At 41.1% G+C, this 25550-nt stretch overlaps 1 protein-coding gene across 3 annotated transcripts in view; it reads left to right on the top strand.

Annotated features, from left to right (window-relative positions):
• QC (glutaminyl cyclase) overlaps positions 1-25550 on the top strand; it is a 414279-nt gene that overhangs the window by 45994 nt on the left and 342735 nt on the right. For all 3 annotated transcript variants that reach the window (XM_089391524.1, XM_089391522.1, XM_089391523.1), the window contains exon 2: positions 18186-18242. In XM_089391524.1, coding sequence (XP_089247650.1) covers positions 18186-18242 — 57 coding nt within the window. The remainder of the gene's footprint in view (positions 1-18185; positions 18243-25550) is intronic.

Genomic DNA, 25550 nt, shown 5'->3' with positions numbered 1-25550 from the left:
ACGAGCTTTATGTTTATCAACTTTCCCATCTGGTCCATACTTGGTAAGGATGGAATAAATAAGGTTACCATCTTCTTTCTTAACTTTAACACCTTCCAAGAGATATCTAAGGGTCTTGAATTTGGACAAGAAATCTTCAATGCAAGAAAAATTATTAGGATCCAAAGTAAGCAACTCATTTTCAAGTTGATGGGCTCTAATTTCATTTTTAATCCTAAAAACTTTAGCGAGTTTTTCTAATGCTTCATGAGGAGTCTCAAGTTCTGCAATGTGGAATCTAAGATCAGGAGAAATAGACATCCCTATCAAACCACGTGCTTGATCCTGTCTATTTTCCCATTTTGCAGCCTTGTCTTCATCTTTTGGTTTCTTCTCTTGGTCTGTGGCTATTCTGAAGAGACCTTTACTTCTAAGTAAATCTTCCATGTAGGCTACCCATTGGAAGTAGTTAGTGCTGTCAAGAATGACTTGGCATGGACTTTCCATTTTTAAAAAAAACCTGAAGCTGAAGATGCTGAAAGTAAGTGTTCCAATGGATAGATCTCGAAAAAATAGGCGGTTTTAAAAAAAAGGCTCTGAAAAAGGCTTCCGGATGAAGAAGTTATGGCTTTTTGAAAAAAAAATTGTTGACGTTGCCGGCAAAGTGCGCGAATGTGAGGGAATGAAAAAATCCACCCCCACAAAATGGAGACTTGAACCCAAGACCTCTACTCTCTTAAAATAGCTTTGAACCAATTGATCTATACAAAAAATTTGAGAGAGAGAGAGAGAGAGAGGGGGGGGGGCCTTGGTTTGCGTGCTTTCCTTGAGAAAGCTCTTTTTCTCTACAAGACACAAAACACAAAACCCAACACGAATATGCAAAGAAAAATGAACCTTGCGGCTCGAAGTTAGCTTTAGCCAAAAAAACTAGAAATTAAAAAAAAAAAATCTCAAAGTTAGCTTTAGCCGAAAAACTAAATATTTTTCTCAATGTTTCTGATTTTCCGTGATCACACTAAGGTGCAGGGAAAAGAGCATACGCATGAGAAAAACCCTTCCTTTCTGTTTCTGATTTGCCCAGATCGCACAGAGTCGCAGGGCAAAGAGCATACGCAGAAATGAAAGGTATAGATCCGGTTAAAAAAAAAGGCTAAATAAACCGAAACCGAAATAAGCAGAGAGAAAATAACAGTAGACTGCAAAAAACACTGTATACCTCCCGATCTGAAAAATGACGCAGCTAGGGCTACCGGAAATCTTTTTGCGTGAAACGAAAGGGGTTCCTCACTGGAATAGATGCTCCGAACGCAACAGAGCAGTCCTCTCAGCCCGAAAGCAGTCAGAAACAACAGATCTAGGAAACGATAGCCGCATGCAGTTCTACCGGCTTCAGATTTGGATCACCAACGGACGCGACCCTCAAATAGCTCTGATACCATGTAGGAAGTTACAGGGTAATTTCCTCAGAAAGAATACCAAAAGGACACCGCTCACAACCAGATCACAGATCAATACGCCAGTATTTTTGACGTGGTTAAAACCCTCAAAGAGGGAAACAGTCCACGGCCTGTCCCAACGTGGGTACTACAGGCAATTTATTAATCAAAGAATGAAAATTTACATAAGCTTCTCTCATGCACGGATTACCCGAACAATGACCCTCCATGCGCTTTAAATAGAACTCATGGACCAATCGGGTGTCAAGCCACGGATTAAGTGTCGGTAATACCGAGGAGAGAATGAACCGTCGGATCACTACATATCGTGACCGTCGGATTGTAAGTTACAAAATGTACAACGGTAAAGAAACACACTTTACCTAACTCTACACTAGACCAAGTTGAACTTAACTATATCCTATGTGTCGGAATACCCTAACAAATTCCACCCAGGGATAGTTTTCTTAAAAGAATTAATTATTTTTTAATGGGCCCCTAAGTCTAAACTTAGGAAATTAAAATAATTAATGGGTATTAATCTAAACTGTGGGTGAAACTTCTAGAAGAAGACGAGGATCAAGCCAAAATTATCTGAGCCATTGATTAGAAGTTAATATGGGCCGTTGGTTGTCCAACAGAAAGATATAAGAAGAGGCTTGAAGGGGACTTTGAGAGTACATCGAGTAGAGTTCAGAAGATCGAATTTCTGAAGCAGAGCAGCGGCGAGTGTGAAATTCGAAGTGATCTTTTGCAGTGAGGGGCAGGGATAGTTTTGGTTGAAGATTTCTCCTGATCCGGGAATACTCAGCAGAGGATGCAGAGAGAGATCCGGGAGAGGCAGTGCTGAGCCAGAAGAGGCTGATGCAGGGCCATGCAGAGGCAGCGTAAAGCCTTGAGGAGATCCGAAATTTGTTGGAGGAATTGACTTCAGAGGCCAGAATCCTGGGTGTGAAACTAGAAGGTGAAAATCGAAGTTCCTGGGTAGAAAATCGATCAGCAGAAGGGGTGACGCAGTCCCTAGAGGTTGTGACGCTGGGCTGACGCAGTGACTACGCAGAGGCAGCCAGGGGTCGTTCATTTAGTGGCTGGATCAGTCAGATCTCCAGTGATAGTGTGAGGTAATCTCACTTATCTCTCTGTCAGTGATATTCTTTGTATTGGATAGCCAGGAGGGCATCCAGAGATTGTATTCAGAATTACTATTGCATAATAATAAAACCCTCAGCTGCTGCACCGGTTTTCCCACACTGGGTTTTTCCGAGGACATTTGTCCAAAAATAACTGTGTAGATGTGTTGTGTATTTCTTTCTTGTTCAATTTCTTGTTTCTGCATTTTATTTAAATGGTGAAGGCTGCAGTGTATTAGTTTCGGTGTTTACTGTAGGAAACAGTGAATAATTTTTGTTTAGTAATTAACAAATAGAAAAAACATAATTAGTCGCTGCAGTAGAAATTTGGGCATCCAAATTTTCACAGTGTGGAGGTTACATAATTCATTTTTGACTCAAAAATAATTCTTTTTACATCGTTCTAAAGCCCAAGAAGGGTCTCATAAAATATATAATGACTCTAATGACTCTTTATTTATCCTAGTATTCCACAATGGGGACTTTGACTAATAAAATGATGACCCAAGCGTGAAAACCATGCTTTAATAAGTCACTATAAAAATAATAAAAATTCTTTCGACAAATATATTTTATGAAGACCGAACCTAGTTACATTTTTCAACACTCCCTCTTAACTAGGGAGGTATTCATACAGAAAATCTCAAGCTATATGAACTATGAGGAGTTTAGGCACTGTAATGCCATGGACTAGATTCCTGACTAGGGCAATCTATCCACGGTCTCTTAATAGGTTAGGCACTGCAATGCCATCAACTAGATTCTTGACCAGGGAAATCTATCCAAGTGGGACTAAGATGGACTAAAGCTTTTAGCGTCTCTAGGTACCATTAAGCTTACTTGCTAACCATCAACCCAGAGGTCTAGTTGCATATACGAGGTCAGAGCTCCATGACCAACACCACCCTCACTACTTCGAGAACTAGACATCAATACATGGTGCCGACAAATTGTCCTCCCAAGCAGTGTGTCTCACACACAAGGCCTCAACAAATCTCTTCCAAACTTTTATCATCATCAACAAAATCAACAATATCAACTAAACCAAGCATGCTTCTAAGATATTCAAACTTCTTATTAGGAAGAGCAGCATTCCAGGAGGAAATATTCTAGTCCCGAGAAGAGCAGTGAGAGGAAGGCCGAAATCCCCAGAGGTTCTGCGCAAAGGGTGACGCAAAAGGTTCAATGTGTGGCTACGGAGACATTTTTGGTGGCATAAATTAACTGTGGTGTGAGAGAAAATTCTCAGAATAATTTTGCCAGTGTTTTCCTTAGATTAGATTTCCAGTAGAGCATCTAAATTATTGTACTCAAAATTGTTGTTGAAGAATAATAATAAATCCCTCATCTGTTGCACTGGTTTTCCCACATTGGGTTTTTTCCGGGGACAATTGTCCAAAATAACCGTGTCAAAATTCTTTTGTGTGTGCTAGAATTTCTCAGTTTCTAGTATTTTATTTTCGCAATATTTTTATGGTGAAAATTGTAGTTGTGATTTTATTCATTGTTTGTCATAGCAAATAAACTGCATAATTTAATTTACAGTTAGGAGAATAATGTCTAGTTGCTGCAATAGACGAAATTTTCACATGGTAGCAAAGCTAGTTTAGCAGATTGGTAGCTCAAATCAAAGAAGCAAGAATTTCATTATTCAGAGGGAGCAACAATAGAAAATTCACAGAGGCTGCGCAAATTATCTAGTGTTGATTTGTGGTAGCATCAACATGAAAATTGGTGGAGAGGCTAAAGCACATGAGATCTCCAAGACCCAGAAATGGTTTGGGGAAATTCCACCTGGTTAGAGAGATATTTAAATAATTAATATTTTTAATGTGTTCCTAAGTCTAAACTTAGGAAAATTAAAATATTAATGGGTATTAATCAAAAACTGGGTGAGAAGGTTCTAAATGACATGGATCAAGCCAAATCTAATCTTAACCGTTGATTAGGGACTTAATCTCGGCCGTTGAAGACTCAACAAGAAAGTATAAGAGGAGGTTTGAGGGTCAGTTGGACATACATCAAGATTGATTAGTCAGTTCGATTCTCTGGAGCAGGGTTTGCTGAGAAAACTCGAACAAGTGATCTGAGTTGCAGCAAGGGGTAGTGAGTACATAGCAGAGAGGCAGAGATAGTGCTAGAGGGCCAGCGCAGTGATTGAGGAGGCTATGAAGAGGCAGCATGAGCCACATAGAGGCAACTAGAGACTGCGCAGAGACTAAGGGGCTTGCATGGGTGACGCAGAAGGCCAGAGAGCTGATGCAGAGAGGCAGAAGGCTAACGCAGAGGGTTCTAGAGCTACGTAGAGGCTAGCAGGGCTGATGCAGAGCCTTGGAGAAGCGTTGGAAGGATTTTTGTGGGGCAGACTAGTGTTGAGAAGCTGAATATCTGCTTCCGAGAAGAGGTATTACTGCCGTGTAGAAATCTTTGTTAGGTGAGCCAGTTTGGTACCCTAGTTGTACTCAAGAAAGCTGCTTAATAATAAAACCCTCAAAACTGCTGCACCTGTTTTCCCGCATTGGGTTCTTCGAGGATGATTGTCCAAAATAACGGTGTCCCTTGTGTGTTTGTCTATTATTTCAGTTGATGATCTGTATATGAGTTGAGACTGCATTTGTGTTTACTTTCAGTATTTATATGGATAAATAACTTGTTAAGGAATAAGCAAGTAAGTGAAATAAACCAGATAATGCAGTAGGAATTTCTGATGTGCCAGACTTAGAAATTTCAACATCATAAATTTCAACATGGTATCAGAGGGTTGCAGCAGTAGCAGCTGTCCCGAGAGATAGAGCTGCTCCTAACCAAAAAGCAGTAGAGAAGGAGTGACACAGAGGCCCTGTGTCGTCATTTCGAGCCAGAGAGAGGGCTAGCATAGAAGCACAGAGAGGAAGAAGAAGCTCACAAAGAGCCATATCATCCTACTCAATCAGGTAGGCTTGATGCAGTTAGACAGAGGAGTGATTCAGCTTTTGCTGGGATTGCGCAAAGCTGGAAGGCTCAATTTCTTCAGTTGCTGGGCATAGGGAGCTGTGGGTAGATTGTGGATTAGGAAGCTGGTGGGGTGCTGTCGCTGTCGAAGCAGAAAAGTACCTAACGAGACAGAACCAAGGTAGAGGGAGTTGCTGCCTTAACATATTCTAGCCAAGAAATCCAGATCTGAGTTGCAGTTGCAAAGAGGATCGGAGAGGAGCAGATTGACAATTGGTGGGAAGATTTCCAGCAGGGAAATCGAGACTCAGAGGGAGTCTAGGAGAGAACTTCTAGGAGGGAAGTCGAGACTTAGAGGGAGTCCAGAAAAGGAGCAGAGATGGCAATGAACGGACTGAGGGATCAGGACAGGTTGGACGGGGCCTCCAACTTTGTCATCTGGAAGGCCAGGATCCTGTCTATTTTGGATAGACATCGCATCAAGGGCTTCGCCTTGAGAACCGTGGCTATCCCAATCGACCCAGCTGATAATGAGAGGTATGAGGATGCAATGGTGAAGGCAAAGTGCATAATCCTTGATGGGGTCAAGGATCATGTAGTACCGAGAAGAAAACGACAAAGGAGATGTGGGATACCTTAACAACATTGTATCAAGGCACTTCCGTGCAGAGGAAGATGTTGTTGGAGTTTTAACTGCAGTCCTATCAAGATGCAGAAGGGGGAGCAGATAGATCTATACCTCAGCAGGATGCAAGAGATTTAGGACCAACTTACTTCCATAGGGGCCACACCGGATCAAGAGTTCATGGTGAGGACCGCCCTGAATGCAGTCTTTGAGGATTGGGAGACATTTGTCCAAAGCATTTTGGGCAGAGCTGATCTTCCAGGATGGGAAGAGATGTGGGCAACTCTTCACCCAGAAGAGATTAGACGGTTGACCAAGGCAGGAAGTAGCAACAAAGGAAGTGGAATCAAGAAAGAGGAGGAGGATGCGGCTCTGGCATGTGCGGGAAAGCAAGGGAAGAGGAAGAAGGACATCTCCAAGGTGAAGTGCTTCCATTGTGGGGAGCTAGGTATGCAACCTAGTGAGAAGAAGAACAAGGGAGAGGCTTCTGACTCTAAGGCAGCTCTGGCTAAGGCAGAGAAAGAAGTTGAGACTAATGACGACTGTGCCATGAGTGCTCATGCATCTCTAGAGAAGAGGTGGGGTGACATCGAGCTGTAGTCAAGAGGACTACAAAATATGTTGGGGCAGGATCCATAAGGTACCGAAACGCTTGGATCATATCCGGCTACGGGAGCCCTGAGTGATAGTAGAAGGATGACGGATGTCGGTAGAAGAAAGATGCGATGGAGCGACAAGGCAGTGCTAGAGTGTAGAGGTTTGTAGCAGCGCAGTGGGGGTTGCAGCAATGTGAGAGACACAAAGATGATTGCAACAATGCAAAGAGGCATAGAGGTGGTTGCAGCAGTGCAAGAGGCATAGAGGTGTTTACAACAGCGTAGAGGGAGCACAGGATAGCAGCAGAGGTAGCTTCAGCATCAGGAGGCTTTCGGACTGACAAGGATGTTAGTGGTTGGGTAGATCAATTACTTACTTCTCGGTAACTGAGTTGTAGTGCAGCAGTTAGCAGTGGTAGTGCTATGGGCAATGTGATGCAACATGTTGAGAGGGAGCTGCAGTACAATTGTAGTAGTGGCAGTGGCAGAGCCATGGGCAACAATACATGAAGCAGTAGTGCAGTGGATATAGGGCAGCAAGCCCGGCATTAGCACTGGTACCGGTGTTAGATGATCAATGTAATGTTTAGTGGTGGAGCATTACTAGAGCACATTCCTCGCTAAGAGGGAGTGTTGATTTGTGGTAGCATCAAATGTGCTCTAGCCATGAAAATTGGTGGAGAGGCTAAAGCACATGAGATCTCCAAGACCCATAAATGGTTTGGGGAAATTCCACCCGATTAGACGGATATTAAAATAATTAATATTTTTAATGGGTTCCTAAGTCTAAACTTAAAATATTAATGGGTATTAATATAAAACTGTGTGAGAAGGTTCTAAATGACATGGATCAAGCCAAATCTAATCTTAGCCATTGATTAGGGACTTAATCTCGGTCGTTGAAGACTCAACAGGAAAAGTATAAGAGGAGGCTTGAGGGTCAGTTGGAGATACACCAAGATTGATCAGTTAGTTCGATTTTCTAGAGTGGGGTTTGCTGAGAAAATTTGAACAAGTGATTTGAGTTGCAGTGAGGGGCAGTGAGTACATAGTAGAGAGGCAGAGATAGTGCCAGAGGGCCAGCACAGTGATTGAGGAGGCTACGCAGAGGCAGCAGGAGCCACGTAGAGGCAGCGAGAGACTGCGCAGAGGCTGAGGGGCCTGCGTGGGTGACGCAGAAGGCCAGAAAGCTGATGCAGAGAGGCAGAAGGCTGACGCAGAGGGTTCCACAGCTACCTAGAGGCTAGCAGGGCTGACGCAGAGCCTTGGAGAAGCACTGGAAGGGTTTTCGTGGGGCAGATTAGTGCTGAGAAGCTATATATCTACTTCTGAGAAGAGGTATTACTGCCGGGCAGTGAGTACATAGTAGCGAGGCAGAGATAGTGCCAGAGGGCCAGCACAGTGATTGAGGAGGCTACGCAGAGGCAGCAGGAGCCACGTAGAGGCAGCGAGACACTGCGCAGAGGCTGAGGGGCCTGCGTGGGTGACGCAGAAGGCCAGAATGCTGATGCAGAGAGGCAGAAGGCTGACGCAGAGGGTTCCACAACTACCTAGAGGCTAGCAGGGCTGACGCAGAGCCTTGGAGAAGCACTGGAAGGGTTTTCGTGGGGCAGATTAGTGCTGAGAAGCTATATATCTACTTCTGAGAAGAGGTATTACTGCCGGGTAGAAATATCTATGGGTGAGCTAGTTTGGCACCCTAGTTGTACTCAAGAAAGCTGCTTAATAATAAAACCCTCATAATTGCTACACCGGTTTTCCCGTATTGGGTTTTTCGGGGACGATTGTCCAAAAATAATGTTGTCCCTAGTGTGTTTGTCTATTATTTCAGCTGATGATCTGTATATGAGTTGAGATTGCATTTGTGTTTACTTTCAGTATTTATATGGATAAATAACTTGTTAAGGAATAAACAAGTAGGTGAAATAAACCAGATAATGCAGTAGGAATTTCTGACGTGTCAAACTTAGAAATTTCAACACCTAGCCAGTCAGTACAAATTGCTTGGGAAATTCGATTTTCAGTTGCAGGTGGCAGAAGAAGATCGATTTCTAGAGATTAGTAATTCCAGCAGGCAGAGGGAGAAGTTGCAGAGTTATTTTCGAGAGCAGATTACTTATCTGTGGCACAGAGGGTTTTGCAGCAATTTGCAATAGCAGAATTAGCGCTGAGGGGAAGAGGAATAACACAGTATGGCCATGGATTGATTTGATATTCAGGGAGCTTCAGAGTTGTCTTCCAGATTGGAGGACGAATTTGCTTGCTTATCAGGCTCAACTTCACTTGGTGTCTGGTATATAGACAGTGGAGCGTCAGCTCATATGACAGGAGTTAGAGAATATTTCTCTAACTACAAGGAGGAGCAGATGGTCATCTAGATTACGATGGGAAACATAACTAAGTGTACTCCGATAGGGAGAGGTACCATCGATTTCCAAAGGGAGTTAGGAGCAAGCACCAATGCTATAGATGTACTGCATATGCCAAGATTGGGTATGAACTTGATTTCAGTATCCCAGTTACAGTATAATGGATATGATATCCACTTCATCGAGAAGAGAGTGTTTATTAAACACTCAAGCTAGAATAAGGTAAGACAGATTGGAGCCTGAAGCAACAAATTGGACAGGTTGCAACTCAACTCTCCAATGGCACTGATAGGCAGTGAAAATAGCAGTGGGAAGGATCTGAATGAGTTATGGCATAGGAGAATGGGACATCTACACCATGGAGCACTCAAGATGCTTAAGGAAATAGTAATAGGGGTTCCAGAACTTGGCACAAAACACGATGATGTGTGGAGAGGATGCATACTTGGGAAATATGCTAAGGCAACATACCCAAGAAGTGAAAACAAAGGAGATGGCATGTTAGGACTTATACATTGAGATATTTGTGGCCCGATGTCCATTAGAGATCTTAGTGGTGCTAAATACTTCGTCACCTTTGTTGATGACCATTCTAGGGAAACCTAGATCAACTTCTTGAAGACTAAAGATGAGGTCTTCGATCGTTTTAAAGAGTTTAAGGCTCTCGTGGAGAATGTGACAGGGAAGAAAATTAAGGTGCTTCACTTAGATAATGGTGGAAAATATATTGATAAGGACTTTAGAGATTTTTGTGCGAAGGAAGGCATAAGAAGAGAATGGACAACCCCATATAATCCACAGTAGGAGCAGAAAGATAGAACCATAGTTGGGGTTGCAAAGGCTATGTTATATGACCAAGATTTGCCTAGGTTTCTATGGGCAGAGGCATGTAACACGACAGTGTATATTCAGAAAATGACTCCTCATAGAGCTTTTGGGAAGAAAATGCCAGAAGGGGTCTTCACAGGGAAGAAGCCAAAATTTAGTTACTTCAGGATCTTTGGCATGGCAGCGTTACTTATTGCCACGTGCCAAATGAAAAACGTACCAAATTGGATTAGACTGCAGAGAAGGGGTTTCTCGTTGGGTATAGCGAAACCTCAAAGGCATACAAGATCTACATTCCTAGCAGTAGGAATATTGTGGTGAGACGAGACGTGAAGTTCATGGAGGACCTGATCCGGATTTAAACAGGAATGCAACAAATTACAGAGATAACCATAAACATAAAGATGCAACGGAAATAATACTTCATTTCATTAATGTAAAGTACTGAAATATGCTTACAAACAGTAATGGAAATAAACCAGCTAGGGTGATGGTAGCTTATCTCTGAGAAGAGATGTGGCGGCTACATGCCTTTGAACTGTGTTACAATGAGGCTCGAAGGCCCATTTATTGTTGAGAAACAATGGAAAACCCTTCAGATCCCAAAACCTAACCCTAGAAGATGAAACGCCAAATTGTGGGCCTCGTTTGGGTAAATTGGTACATCAATTTCCCGGGGTCGTAACTTTGGCATACGATCTCCGTTTGCCGCGTACGATAGCTCGTTAGAAAGATCTATTCGAGAACTACCACTTTGGGAAGAGCAACATTCGTCCATGGACCCATGTCGCCCCTAGATTTCCCAAAAAACGTCGTTTAGGGCCTCAAAACGGCTCCAGAAGTTCAGGATCCGAAAAATTGCTAAAAATAGTAAACTGTGCTACAATTTAGGAAACTGAAAAGACTGAAAGAGATAGTTGTGGGGGTCCAAATGGGATAGGTGGGTGGCCACCAACATCCACCTGGATCATTCCTCCCCCCTTAGGAAGCAATGGTCCCCATTGCATTGAGTTCCTCCTTGAGATGAGGAAGCTTCTGCTGAGCTAGGCTTTTGGTGTGCTGTTCTGCAATCTCTGATGTGTCCAGAAATGGTGGGAAGCATGGTCGACAACGGTCCACATTGAACACTCGGTGCAAGCCAAGGAATGGAGGAATGTTGTGCTTCAAAGCATTGTTGCCCATAGTCTTGGTACTGGTGTAAGGACCATGTCAGAGTGGTCTGAGTTTCTGATGGGTTCTAGTAAGGCGTTCTCTTTGCAGATGTAACCAAACTTTGTCGCCCACCTGAAACTTGTGTGGTACCCCTGTGGGTGAGGAGAAGTTGTTCCTGTGTCTTGTCATGACCGTATCCCTTTGCTGCTGCTGCTGCATGGAGGAACCCTTCGCGGGGGTCATGGATGTGGTGACAATCTTCCCCTTACTTTGGGAGTGAACCAGACAGATGAATTTCCTGGTCTGGGAGATGAGCTTGCTGCCTTTCTTAGCAGTGATCAAAGATGTGGCGGTAGGTGGGGCTACCTCCGGTATCCTTTATAATGAATTATTCAAAGAAATAATGACAACACGAGGCCTTGACTCATACACAGCATGTCGCCTCCACAAGTATGGCTGACCTAATAGTACATCGCAAACATCCAGAGGTGTAACATCACACAATACCTTGTCTGTGAAGGGCTTAATGCTGTAGGGAAGGCAACACTGCTGGCGAACTTTGAGATCTCGTCCTTCATGAAGCCACCCGATACTGTACGGCTGCGAGTGTGGTGTAGTCGGTAGGCCCAACCGCTTCACGACCTCTGCTGAAACGAGGTTCTTTTGGCTGCTACTGTTGACAATGAATTGCAGCGGCAAACCCTTCACCCACATTTGTGAGTGGAAAAGATGCTCCCCTTCCTCTGGATTTTCAGGCTCATTTTTCTGGATCTTGGCGGTGGCAACAGTGGAGCTGGGATCCGCATCAATGATCTGCTTCCCTTTGCCATTCCCCTTGTCGGGTTCCGGCTCAGGGTCGAAACATGCATCTGATTCAGAAGGCTTCAACTCGGCCACCAATCACTGCTTGGTCCGACACTCACTTGTGTTATGAGTGGGAATCTTGTGGAACTCACACCACTTTCCTGTGTCCTTCTTCGGCTTCGTGGTGTTGTTCTTTTCTTGCGGCTTCGAGGGGTTGTCTTGGGTCACCCCGCCTTGGCTTTGTCCTTTGGGCTTCGGATTTGCAGATCCAAAGTCTCGCTTCTTCTGTTTGAACTTTTGCTCGATTTTGACAGCGTATCGGTATGCTGTGCCGAGTGAGGAGATGTTCAAGAACTCCATCTCTTCCTTGATGTATTTGTGTACGCAGCCGCGGTATTTGAGTACTAGATGCAGCTCAGAATCTTTGATACGCAACTGTGTGCAAAGGGTATGAAAAATGTTTGTGAACTCCGGCACATCTTGGTCTCGTCCCTGCCACAGTGTGGTCCATTTGATGTATTTGTCCTCATAGCTTTTGACAGGGTAGTACTGCTCCTTGATGGCATTCCGGAAGTCATTCCAAGTGGGTGCGGCTGAAAACAGTGAGCCTGTAGTTTCATCCTTCTGCTCGCAGTAGGTTTCCCACCACTCCTTGACGTGGGGGGCTGCTTTGAGAAGAGCGAAAACAATCTTTTCCCGACTTGAAAATTCATGAACAGAAAAATAACTCTAGCAGATTTAACCATTTATCTACGGCATCTGCGTCTATCTGACCCTCGAATATGGGGATTTCAAAATTAACTTGTACCTTAAAGGGTGTGGCGTTTCCAGAGTAGCTGCTGGAAGCTGATGCGTCGCTTCTGGGTAGCCGCTGAAGGATCTGGGCAAAGCTGTCCATCATCGCATTCCGTTGTCGCTCGAGGGCTTCTTCGAGCAAGATTTTGATAGGATCTCCTGCCCCCTTGTCTTTCTTCTCAAGATTTTGATAGGATCTCCTGCCCCCTTGTCTTTCTTCTCATCCGCCATGGGAGGCTGTCGGGATTTGCGAGGCTGGTCTTGCAAAGGTTTGACCAGTTCAAGCCCTAACTCCTTATATCCCGACCTCGTTGGGGACATGCAAAGAAAAACAGAGAAAAAACAGACCGCTCTGATACCACTGATCCGGATTTAAATAGGAACGCAACAAATTACAGAGATAACCATAAACACAAAGATGCAGCGGAAATAATACTTCATTTCATTAATGTAAAATACTGAAATATGCTTACAAACAGTAATGGAAATAAACCAGCTAGGGCGATGGTAGCTTATCTCTGAGAAGAGATGTGGCAGCTACATGCCTCTAAACTGTGTTACAATGAGGCTCGAAGGCCTATTTATTGTTGAGAAACAATGGAAAACCCTTCACATCCCAAAACCTAACCCTAGAAGATGAAACGCCAAATTGTGGGCCCCGTTTGGGTAAATTGGTACATCAATTTCCCGGGGTCGTACCGTTGGCATACGATTTTCGTTTGACGCGTACGATAGCTCGTTAGAAAGATCTATCCGAGAACTACCACTTTGGGAAGGGCAACATCGGTCCAAGGACGCATGTTGCCCCCAGATTTCCCAAAAAACGTCGTTTAAGGCCTCAAAACGACTCCCGAAGTTCAGGACCCGAAAAACTGCTAAAAATAGTAAACTGTGCTACAATTTAGGAAACTGAAAAGACTGAAAGAGACAGTTGTGGGGGTCCAAATGGGATCGGTGGGTGGCCACCAACATCCACCTGGATCAGGATCGAGCTTTGAGGAGATCTCGTCAGATGCCTGTAGGTGATCAAACTCTATCAACAAAAGCTCATTTGGTCCAGCAGCAGGGGCAACCACAGGGACAACCAGTGGGACCAATAGGAGGACAACCACAGTAATCGAGTACAATGACTAGTACCAAAATTTCCTCAGGTGCAGGAGATTCGAGGAGTTCTCAATAGATAGATCAACAGAGTTAGGATGAGGAGGAGCTGGTTGAATTGCCACTACTAGTGGTCGAGCTAGCAAAGAGGTTCGTCAAACATTAAGAGATGCAAAGGAGTTTATTGGAACTCCTAGGACGAACAAAAGACACCGCAGACAACCGGACAGGTACCAAGCTTTGGTGGCTCAGGTTGTAGAACCTTCCAGCTATCAGGAGGCCGCACAACATCAGGTATGGGTAGACTCCATGGTAGAAGAGTATAGCTTTATCATGACGAATAATGTTTGGGAGGTGGTGCCAAGGCCTGAAGACAGGTCAATTTTAGGTTCTAAATGGATCTACAAGATCAAGTATGCTGCAGATGGCAGTGTGGAAAAGTACAAGGCTAGGTTCGTGGCAAAGGGGTATGCACAAAAAGAAGGGATAGATTATGAGGAGACCTTCGCCCTAATTGCCAGATACACCTCTATTCGGTCAATTATATCCCTGGCAACTCAAATGGGATGGCAGATTCACCAGATGGACGTCAAGGCAACATTTTTGAACGGGGTGATAGAGGAAGAGTTGTACATAGAACAACCAGAGGGCTTCGAGACTCATGAGAGGCGCACTCATGTGTGCAGACTGAAGAAAGCTCTATAAGGACTCAAACAGGCTCCCAGGGCATGGTATGGTCGGATTGACAGCTGCTTGCAGCAGATGGGATTCGTGAAGAGTGGTGTAGATCCCAACCTTTATTATTTGACGGTAGAGGGTGAGAAACTCATCGTAGTTTTGTATATGGATGATCTCTTTTTGACAGGATCATCTGGGCTCATAAAGGATTGCAAGAGGAATCTGGCGGCAAAGTTTGGTAATGAAGGATTTGGGGTTGATGCACTATTTCCTAGGATTGGAAGTGTGGCAAAAGGATGGGGAGATCTTCCTTGGGCAAGGAAGATATGCTACAAATATTCTGAAGAGGTTCAAAATGCAGGATTTTAGACCCATGTCTATGCCCATATAGATGCATCAGATGACAAGGATGTCGACCCCACCTTGTATAGACAACTTATTGGGTCTCTTATGTATCTGGTCAACACTAGGCCAAATATTTGCTTCGTAGTCAATACTCTCAGTCAGTTCATGGTAGAGCCAAAGAGGGTACATTGGGCACCAATGAGGCATATTCTGAGGTAGGTGCGCGACACAGTCGAGTATGGGGTGAGATATACCTGAGGGGGTGGCGTCAGATTATGTGGGTTCTCAGATGCAGATTGGGCAGGCAATTCAGTAGATAGGAAAAGTACCTCTGGATACTGCTTTAGCATTGGATCAGGGATGGTTTCGTGGTGCAACAAGAAGCAGAAGTCGGTAGCTCCGAGCTCTGCAGAAGCAAAAGACAATGGTAGCAAGCGCAACTACGTGCAAAGCTATATGGCTTCGGAAGCTGCTAGTAAGCTTATTTAGACAGAGAATGGAGGCGACCATAGTCTACTTTGATAATCAAAGTTGCATCAAGCTCTCGGAGAGTCCAGTGTTTCATGACAGGTCGAAACACATAGATATTCAGTGTCATTTCTTTAGAGATTGTGTACAACATGGGGCGGTCCAACTACAATATGTTCCCACATAAGAGCAGGTTGCAGACATACAAAAGCTCCAGGGAGAGTTAAGTTCGTCTATTTCAGAGAACAAATGGGTATGGTGGAGAACCCGTTCCAGTAGCAGGGGCAAATTTTCAGATGTTGCAATTATGAGAGGGAGTTGCAGTGCAGATGCTATGTTGGCAGCAGTATGGCAGTGTCAGCAACAACACAGATGCAGTGTTAGCAATAGTATGGCAGTGTCAGTAGCAACACAGATGCAACATCAGAGTTGGACATTAGTTGGTGGGAAGCAGTAGCCAAACATCAATAATGTGACAGGAGGTGATACAGAAATAGAGTGTTGTGACAGGGTTTGCAACGCTAGAACACATTTCTCGTTAAGAGAGAGTGTTAGTTTTTGTAGCATCGGATTTGTTCTAGCCATGAAATTTGGTGGAGAGGCTAGAATACATGACATCTCCAAAACCCAAAAATCATTTCTAGAAATTCCACCTAGAAGTGTCTTAATTAGATTATTGGTCATTTTTTAAATATTTCCTAAGTCTAAACTTAGGGAATATGGTTAATTAATCAACATTAATTGAGATAAGGTGAGAATCATCTTGAAACTCACACGGATCGATTCAAAAATCATCTGAGCCATTGATTAAGATTTAATCTTGGCCGTTGGAGTCTCAACAGGAAGATATAAGAAGGGATCGATGTGGTGATGGAGAATACACCATTGCAGATACTCAGTTGCCCAGGCAGGTCAATTTTTTCAGTGGTAGAGATTCAACAGAGAAGATAGAGCTAGAGGGTGAGTAGCAGGTGGGAGAGGAGGTTAGCAACATTCTAGGAGGAAATATTCTAGTCTCGGGAAGAGACGGTGAGAGGAAGGCCGAAATCCGCAAAGGTTCTACGCGAGCACTGCACAGAGGATGACGCATAAGGCTCGGTGTGTGGCTAGGGAGGCATTTTCGGTGGCAGAAATTAGCTGTGGGGTGAGAGAAAATTCTCACAATAATTTTTCCAGTATTTTCCTTAGATTAGATTGCCAGTAGAGAATCTAAATTATTGTACTCAGAATTGTTGCTGAAGAATAATAATAAAACCCTCATCTGCTGCACCGGTTTTCCTACATTGGATTTTTTCCGGGGACAGTTGTCCAAAAATAACTATGTCAAAATTCGTATATGTGTGCTAGAATTTATCAGTTTCCAGTATTTTATTTTCCTCATTATTTTTATGGTGAAATTGCAGTTGTGATTTTATTCGTTGTTTTCTTTAGCAAATAAATTGCATAATTTAATTTACAGTTAGGAGAATAATTTCCAGTTGTTGCAATAGATGAAATTTTCACAATTGGTCCATTGGGTCTCCAATGGCTAGTTAGACTCTCTAAAGGCTAGTTGACTTCACCGACAACTATTTTTTGACTTGGATTTTCCCTTTAGTAATTCGACTTTGCTGCATGGAAGCTGTTGACTTGGATTTTCCCTTTAGTAATTCAACTTTGCTGCATGGAAGCTGGATCTTCAAAGCAATCTGAAGTAAGGTAAAAACTAGTCAAAGAGTGGAAACATCTTTTGCTAGCATTCATCAAGGAAAGGAAAAGTTGGACTTAAGAGGAAAAGGCAGCTATTTAGGTAACAAATGAGGAGTAGAAAAGTTTTCTAAATAACAACAAGAAAAACCTTAAAGTGTTCTACAAAAGAAGCCTTAAAAGCAGTAAAGAAGGTATAAACAACCAAAAATCAAACCAAAGAGAGACACAGCATTTCAAAAGCAAGAAGGCTAACTGTGCACACAGAAATTTTTGGCCTTTTCTGGCTTTCTTTTTCTCCTTGAACGAGCAGGCAACTAGGTCTTGATGAAGAAAATATTTTGCTATATATGCATTTCAGAGATGCAGCAAAGGTTGGACTATTGATTCTCTAGACGCTTTGGTCATAGTGGGCATTCTTTCACTTTTCCAGACTTAGTTCTCGGACCACTACCTCCAGCACAACCAAAAGAACTCATGGTAGCCAGTCACATTGGTGTCATTATGATGCAACCAATTTCTTGGTAATCTGCAATTTTGTTCAACTGTGTTTAATCTGAACTCTTTGAATGTATTGGTCCTTGGATGCCATTGAATAATTTTTTCGCAGTGTGATGGTAGTTTAGAGTGCACTTGTTTTGAGTTTACTTCACTTAAGGTGCACATTTATTCCTTACATGACATTTAATTTTGTTGTTGCTATTATATTTAGAAATCTGATCTCAACCATTCCAAATTTGTTTCAGATTCAATTCGCCTTTGACTACTCATTGGCAGATCAAAAGTGAGATTTTATTACATGCTAATCAAATCAAAGTTTTACACAAGAACATTCACTTGATGTTAGATAATAGTATACATCATATAGGGAGACCCCCCCCCGGTCCGAGACTGGAAAGCACCAGTCCGAATGGAGAGACTTCCAACTGTGACACGGCTGGCTGCCTAAAAGTGTCATGCAGGTCTGTGTTATGCAGATTTGCGTGATAGCAAGTGGTAATAGGGTACACATATTCATAGAGATTATGGAGACAGGAAATTAATGATATATTTCATTAATGATGCTGTAGTGATACATCTCTCACACCTGAAAATCATAATACTTAATATATTTATAGTGCTTCTAGTTGGTTACACATCCCCAACTACAACATCTAAGCTTACATTTGTTACAGCTTTAACAGATACCGTGACAGAAGTGGTAACAGCACTTTATTGAGTGCTACCAATCTAACAAAAAAATGGTTGTGCTTTTGTAGGGCCTTCAATATGGTGGAAATGATACACTATTTGAATCCACTGGCCTCTATGGGCAGGTAAGGCAAACTCTATTTCTTTATCGTAAGTGATTTCCTTCATCACTGTTAATTCAACCTTTTTGGTAATGTAGCTTTATCATTTTTGTAAGTTCTTGAAACAAAATTTATACAACATTTAGTTTTCTGAAAATGTCACGATTTTTACATCAATTTATTGCATGCATAGGTGGAAAAAAAGTGGCCATGTAGATAGATATCTATTAGTTACAAGTTGATTTAACACGAAAAGGAGGTTTTGCTCTTCCATGAAAGAAACTGATGTCTGTACCATATTAAGAACACCTTTCTTTTTGATTAAACTGCATCAAGGGTTTATATGCTAAAGAGTGGACACTTAACATGAAATTACAATTAGGCTTGGCTTCCAAAGATTATTATGACTCTTTAACTTGTTTACATATAGGGTTTGTTGTGATGAAACTACCTTCCTATATATGCATGTGTAAAATAATTTAGAATAGTTGTGTAACTTGTCATTTTGTAAACTCCTGAAGCAAAATTTATGCAACAACATTGTAGTTCTATGAAAATAACATAATTTTTATTTTCGTGTTTTTGCACTCATAAGTGGAAAAAAGTGCTCATGTAGATACATATCTAATATTTTTTTTTGAAAAATACATCTGATTTTTACAGAAAAATATTACAGACAAAAATGCATAAAGTGGAAGGCTATATACAGTGGACCTTGTAACCTCTTCTGGAGCATGAATAAAGCAGATAGAAAATGAGAATAAGCTGGTTGATCAAAATATTTAACATCTTTAATCAACAGAGTGCCCATAGGAGCTGGTGGTCAATCTCATTTGTGTTAGAAAGAACAAAAAGTGGAGACTGAACTGTGCTCATTGAAAACAAACTTATACCTGACTTTCTAAAGGACAATTAATTCTGAAATCTGCATGCAATGCCAAAGCCCCAAGAAAGCAGTATGAACAAGAGAATGACCATCTCAAAAAACCATAGCTCACAAATGCACCTTGTCCTGAAGAAGAACTGAATAAAATCTGCCACTTAATTCCAACAATGTTGGGCAAACAAATACTCCCAAAAGACACGCTTCACTGTCTCTAAATGATGACAAATTACACATAATCCATTTGAGAGCCCACTCGTAGCCAACCAGTCATTGGACGGGATTCATTGATAGATCACTGGTCGAGCAAAAACCATATGTAACGAACAAAGTTCAGTTACGCTCTGATACCAATGTAACGAATAAGGTTTGTGTTATGAATACTTAGAGGAATGCTCTGATACCAATGTAACGAACAATGTTTGTTATAGCAGGTTAAACACTCCAAAAGACTTGGAATACATAGATCTCCATTGAGGATACAAGAATATATGTTGAAATGTATGAATGAGAATGATGTTACAAATGAGAGTGAGGGCCTGCTTATATACCCTAGGCTGGTGTCCCTTTATGAACGGTCATGTCCTTAGGGACATACTTCTTCATTAATTAATTAATCATTATTTATGATGTGTTATTATTATTTATATCTATATTTTATTCATAACACCATACCTAAACAGAGCAGACACTGTGTAGCCGTTGAGCCCATCTCTTCTCTACATAAATGGAGGCCTATCTTGCATTGAGAACCAGTGATAGCAAGTGTATGTGTTGAGAACTGAATACAAACACTGAGAATCATGCTGTAGAAGTGGATGACAAACTCCAATATGAGTCTGTCCAAAAAGGTCTAGGCATCTGAACTAAGTTGCAGGAAATGTGGGACCCTCCTGTAGCAGCTGTGTTTCAGTATGGAATTGGAAACCCTGAAATGCAGCTGAAATGGATTTCATGCACCAAACCCCATTGTTCAGTGTCCGTACATCACGCTTCAGCACCTATATGGCATATGTGGAGCAGTACAACATGCTTTGTTGAAAATAGTAGCGAGAGAAGTTCCTTCTTGACTTGTGCCTGAGTCAAGAAAGACCACAAACAATCTTCCTTTACCATGCACAAGCTCCTAGGAAATAGGACAAGTCATGGAGCAGTTAACTCATGCACAGGAGTTGGAGGCTCAGTTTTGTTTGTCTCCAAGTGCGAGTTTAGATTTGGAAGTGGACGAGTTAGTGAGCTTCAGTTTCTAATTGAGGCAGGACGAGTTAGAAGAGTCAGTTTGACTCAGTTAACAAATCAATCACAAGTCCGAGTTCTAAAAATACACTTGCCAGATTTAGCATGATTGAATTGCATAAAAGGAGGACGAAGGCACAAAATTCAATCAATTGTTTTGTGTGCACAAGGTTGTGAGACAAGACAATAGCTCACGAGTTTGTGAGAGATAGCACCAGGTTGTGTGTGAGGAGAGCTTGTTGTGGAATAGTGTATCTAGGAGCAGCCTATACGCAGTCTTGAGGCAGAGAATTTCCTTGTGGAAGTGCGCTAGGAATTAGGAGAAATTCCTAAATAATAGGGGCCTGCTCAGCGCTAGGAAATAGGAGATCTCCAATGAGATAAGAGTAGAGGCTGCACAAGGAAATAGAGGAGCTGGGTCGAGTTCATGCAGGGAGTTTTTCAACTATGTACTAGTAGAGCGAACGGCTGTGTTTTCTGTGGAAACAATTTGCCTTGTAAAGAGATCAATTGCTCTATTCTGTCAATAAAATTATACAGCAAAGCTGAGGGTTTTCCTAGTTGGATTCCCTAGAAACTATTGTCTCTTGTGTAATCGTGTCTTTATCTCTGTGTGTAATTCCACTGCTTTTATTGTTGAGAAGTTCTGTGTCACAGTGAAAAGAAAAGTAGTTTCAGAGTGTTCATTCAAGCAGAAAGCAAAATTTCAAGGAAATTCAACATGCTTGTCCAGTGCGTGTGGTCCAAATGCAAATTATTTGAAAAAAAAACAATAGTTTATGAGTGGTTAGTCTAATATTCAACCCTAGGGCCATTCCAATGCTATGCTATTAATGGTACTATTAAGAATTTGCTACATAATTGATGGTAATGTAAAATTATTAAATTAAAAGGATGAACATGAAAGATAAAGAAGAATTTTCATTTGTTTACTTAAATTTTTACCATTACCATTAATTGACTTCAATGTTATCAAAATCGGACCGGTATACTCTTCGGACTGGGAACCGGTCAGAAGTGGACCAAAACTGGTGAAAAAACTGGACCAAAAAACCAGTCAACCAAAAACACAAAATATTCAAATTTTATTATACACAAATAAGCAGAAATTCTCATTTATAGAGCATGTAAGGGTGCACAAAACCAAAACAACACTGAGTTGCAATCCATCTTTGAACTGAAAATACATCAAAAAGAAAGAACTAGATGTCCTCTAACATCCAAAAAAAATCATGCTACAACAAATACCTACATATCATCAAAATCTTTTCCTATATTGGAATCTTCGTCATCAATATCACACTCTAAGCATTAAAATAAGATAAAAAATGCTTAGCATGTCAATTCAAGATTTTGTTTGAGTGATGGGCACATTTTTAGTAGGATCATGATAGAGAAGTTCAACAATCGTTGCCACTAACATCAAGGTACATAGAGGGATTGGTGCTCTCGATTAAATGCTAGTTCGATACCCTCATACATGACAAAATCCAATGGAAACATTGCAATCCCCCTGTTGACCTCTACTGGTCAACTACCCATGCAGTGCACCCCGTTTTTCTTGACAGAAAGAAGCAGCACCTGATCAGCATGTCCGTGCCATCCTGCCATCATCAGCAGCTTGATCTTTTTGATTGTAAACCCAGTCTGCATGTATTAATTGTAAATAATCTTAGCAGACATGAGTCATGTATGTATTTTGCCTAGGTGGACCTAACTTTCTGATGATAATCTACGTCCCGGAAGGTTTTTCGTCTCACCGATCCACGGATCGGCAGAGTTTTCCTTCAAACCTGACCCCAAAGCCGGGATTGATTTTGTCATTAGAACTTTAGGAGAATCCTAGTGTGTTGATCTGCTAGATTATCGTGGTGTCGCAGAGCTGGGTGTTTTATGAGGGTCTGTATTAAGTGGGCTTGTCCCCTTGAGATGTAAATTGTAAAAGTCATGATGTAATGTGTCCTGAGGGTCGAGAAATGTTTTTGATCCCCTCATGAGTCCTAAGTCCTAGGTCCTAGGTGATGTTTCCGAAAGCTTGGTTCAGTGATCCATGTTAAATGAATTAAAAAAATTAAAAAATGAATAAAAATAATAAAATAATAAAAAAATAATAAAAAATTAAAAAAATGAAGCAAAAACCCTAACTAATAAAATAATAATATTTTAAGTTAATAAATCGACGGATGAGATCAAGAGATGTCTTGATCCTCATCAACGGTCGAGATCATTTCTACATGGATCACTCGAACTAGCCGTTAGGATCATTTCCTTTATATAGGGTCTTAGGGGGTCATTTCAAGGCATTCGATCTGTGAGTCAAAGACTGAAGAAGCTCTCTTGTAAATTTGTTTCTGGTTAATAAAGAAGACTTTGGGGTCCATATCTTGCTGGTGTTACTCTCTTGAAATGCTGTGAGATTGTTTTAATTTTCTGCATATGTTATTTTCAGCTGTTAATAATAGCTTTTGTAGAGTATTGTGGGTACAGGTATCTTGCTCACTTGCTAGGGTTTGGGTGCTGTTAGGGTTTCTGAAGTAATGGCAGGTATCTCCATTACTTCCTGAGATCTAGCAACATTCTTGCCCTCTTTACTGATGGTTGTTTCTGAGCTGTGCAGAAAAACCCTTGCTGAAGAAGATTTGGTGGGCGTTAGGGGAAGTTCTCGGCTGAACCAGCCAACTCCCACAAGCATTTTCTGCTGAGCCCAATGGATTTGATCCTGGGTCTATCATTCGGTTTTATTTTTCTGATCTGCATGAGAGAATTTCGGAAGTTTTTTCACAGTGACAAATCTGAAATTTCTTTTCTTTAAAATTTCCCTGTTCTTATTGTTAAATCTGGCTGTGAAGGGGCTAAATCTGTACATTAAATTAGCTGATCTAGGGTTTTAAAATTTCTGTTTTGTACAAATTTAATTAGGGTTTTGTTTTCATGTGTTTGCAGCTGCGAGGTTTTCAGTGATGGCTTAACGAAATCGTGCATACTTCGTTCATTTCACTTCCTGCCGTCCTTGATCCTCACTGTATTGAACATTATCAAGTGAATTTCGAATTTGTGTTATCCTGTGAGCATCAAAGTGGAGAAATCTGATTCAAACCAGTTGCCGCCTCAGCTTTATCGCTGCCTTTTTCATTTCCCTCGCGTTTATCGTTATCATCCGGCTGTGGGAGACTTCACGTGTCAAAAAGTGGCATGGAGTGGATTTGAATGTGTATGCAGGGATTGTTTTTAACCTCCGCTGTCTTCGCATTTGTCTGCGCAATTCGATTCATTTCTTAGCGTGAGCAAGAAGGTTATGTTTTTTGTTTCGATTTTTTGAGCTCGTGGTCTTGAACGGTATACCGAGTTTAATCACCGTGGCTCCTGTTCCGCTCCAATCGCACCTGCACACAGCAAAATCCACCATTATAAACCCGCTAACGTTCGATACAGGCCAGGTAATCCGAAGCGTAAGGCAGGTAAAATTTGAAATCCGACTTGTGTATCTTTTACAGCCGTCGTTTCTGTTGCCTGCGTTAAATTTTCTTGAGTCGGGGTCACGATTTTTGCAAATCTGTGGATTAGATTATCGTAGGTATGAATGCGTATCGATTTATTTTTTAAACGTGAATGAGTCGAGAGGGTTACGGCTCAGTTTTTGGTTTGGGTAGATTTTAATAATTTTTGACATTACGTTTTTATTTATTTATTTTACATAGCTCGTAATTTTTTTTTAGATTTAAATTTCGATTCAGGCTTTATTATATTAATTTATGCTTTAGATTTAATTTTTTTTTAGGTTTTGGTTTTACATTTAAAATAGTTTTAGTTAGAATTAAGTTTTGTTTTAACTTTAGAATTTAAAATTTTGAATTTCGTTTTAGTGGTAGGTTGTTTTATTCATTAGATTTTTTATATAGTTTTAAAATTTTGCTTCTAACTGTAATATGAAAAATAAAAAGATTTGTTTAGACTTAGTTTTAGTTAGATTTTAGATTTATAATGTTTTAATTAGATTTGTACATATTTTAATTTTTAACTTTTTTATGGTTAGATTTTTTTTTAAATTGAAAAAAAAAAATTACAAAAAAAGTAATAATAATAAAAAAAAGATTTTATTTAGTTTTTTTTTATTTATGTTTTTGTATAATATTTTAGGATTTTAATTCAGATTTAGTTTAAAAAAAAAAAAGATTTAAATTTTTTTGAAAAAATATAATTTCTTTTGTGGAAATTTATTTTTGCCAGTTTCAGTGGTTTTTTATGTTATATTTTTCATGCTGAGATATAAATTTTCAAGTCGAGATGCGAAATTGATATCTGGTTAATGGTTTATGATTCGTCGTGGTATAAAGCATTCATCTTTTCAAAATTTTCAGTCGCTGGATATCGTTTTGGTTATTCTAAGAGCATTGTGATTTAGTTGATGACAAATGATTGCTGTTCACAGTTTATTTTTCTGCATCATCTAACAAGTAATCGTCTTAAACACTATCTCTTAAGGCACTGGTCTGCTAATTTAATCAAATCATTTTAGTGCTTTTTTATATCGTATCTCGTGTCTCCCAACCAACTGGTCGACAGTTGGTCTCGTCATCTCTCAGGGACTACCCCCCTTAGCCGCGGGAGACAGGCTTAAACGGAGGGATCGGGGATCAGAGTGACAGCCCCCGGTCTGAGCGTTGTCGTGTCAATCCGCGCGACAACACCCCCCAATCCTAAAATCCTGAAAACTGTTAAATCCGTTGGATTTTGAGTGAGATCTAAAATTCTACTTTCTCCATATGAAATCCAATGAGGTCAGAACCACTCTCAAACATCCTAAGTCACTTCATGGTAATGTTAAAAATTTAAGTAAAAGGAATGCCATTTTTACTTTAAGAATTAAACATTACCATGAATTGCATAGCAATAGTAGGGCCATATGCTTGAATATTAAGCACCTATTGTGGGCTATTGCCTAGCTAAGACAAAAATTAAAAGAAAAAAAAACAAAACAATTCCCCCTTGCTATGTTCTATGCAGCTTTACCGAACCGTTCGGTTCAAGTCACCGGTCCGAACCGGTTTTAGCCTCAAAACGGTCGAACTGACCAGTTCAAACTAGTTCGGTTTGGTCTTGATAACACTAAATGACTTAGGATGTTTGAGAGTAGTTCCAACCTCATTGGATTCAATATGGAGAAAGTAGAATTTTAGATCCCACTCCAAATCTCGTAGATTGAATAGTTTTTA

This window comes from Pinus tabuliformis, chromosome 1_1 (genome assembly GCF_031772625.1).
Source record: "Pinus tabuliformis cultivar Carrire ecotype Pingquan chromosome 1_1, CPIR1, whole genome shotgun sequence".
Classification (NCBI taxonomy): Eukaryota; Viridiplantae; Streptophyta; class Pinopsida; order Pinales; family Pinaceae; genus Pinus; species Pinus tabuliformis.
The sequence above is the reverse complement of the archived record's forward strand: the minus strand, read 5'-3'. Positions and strand labels throughout refer to the sequence as shown.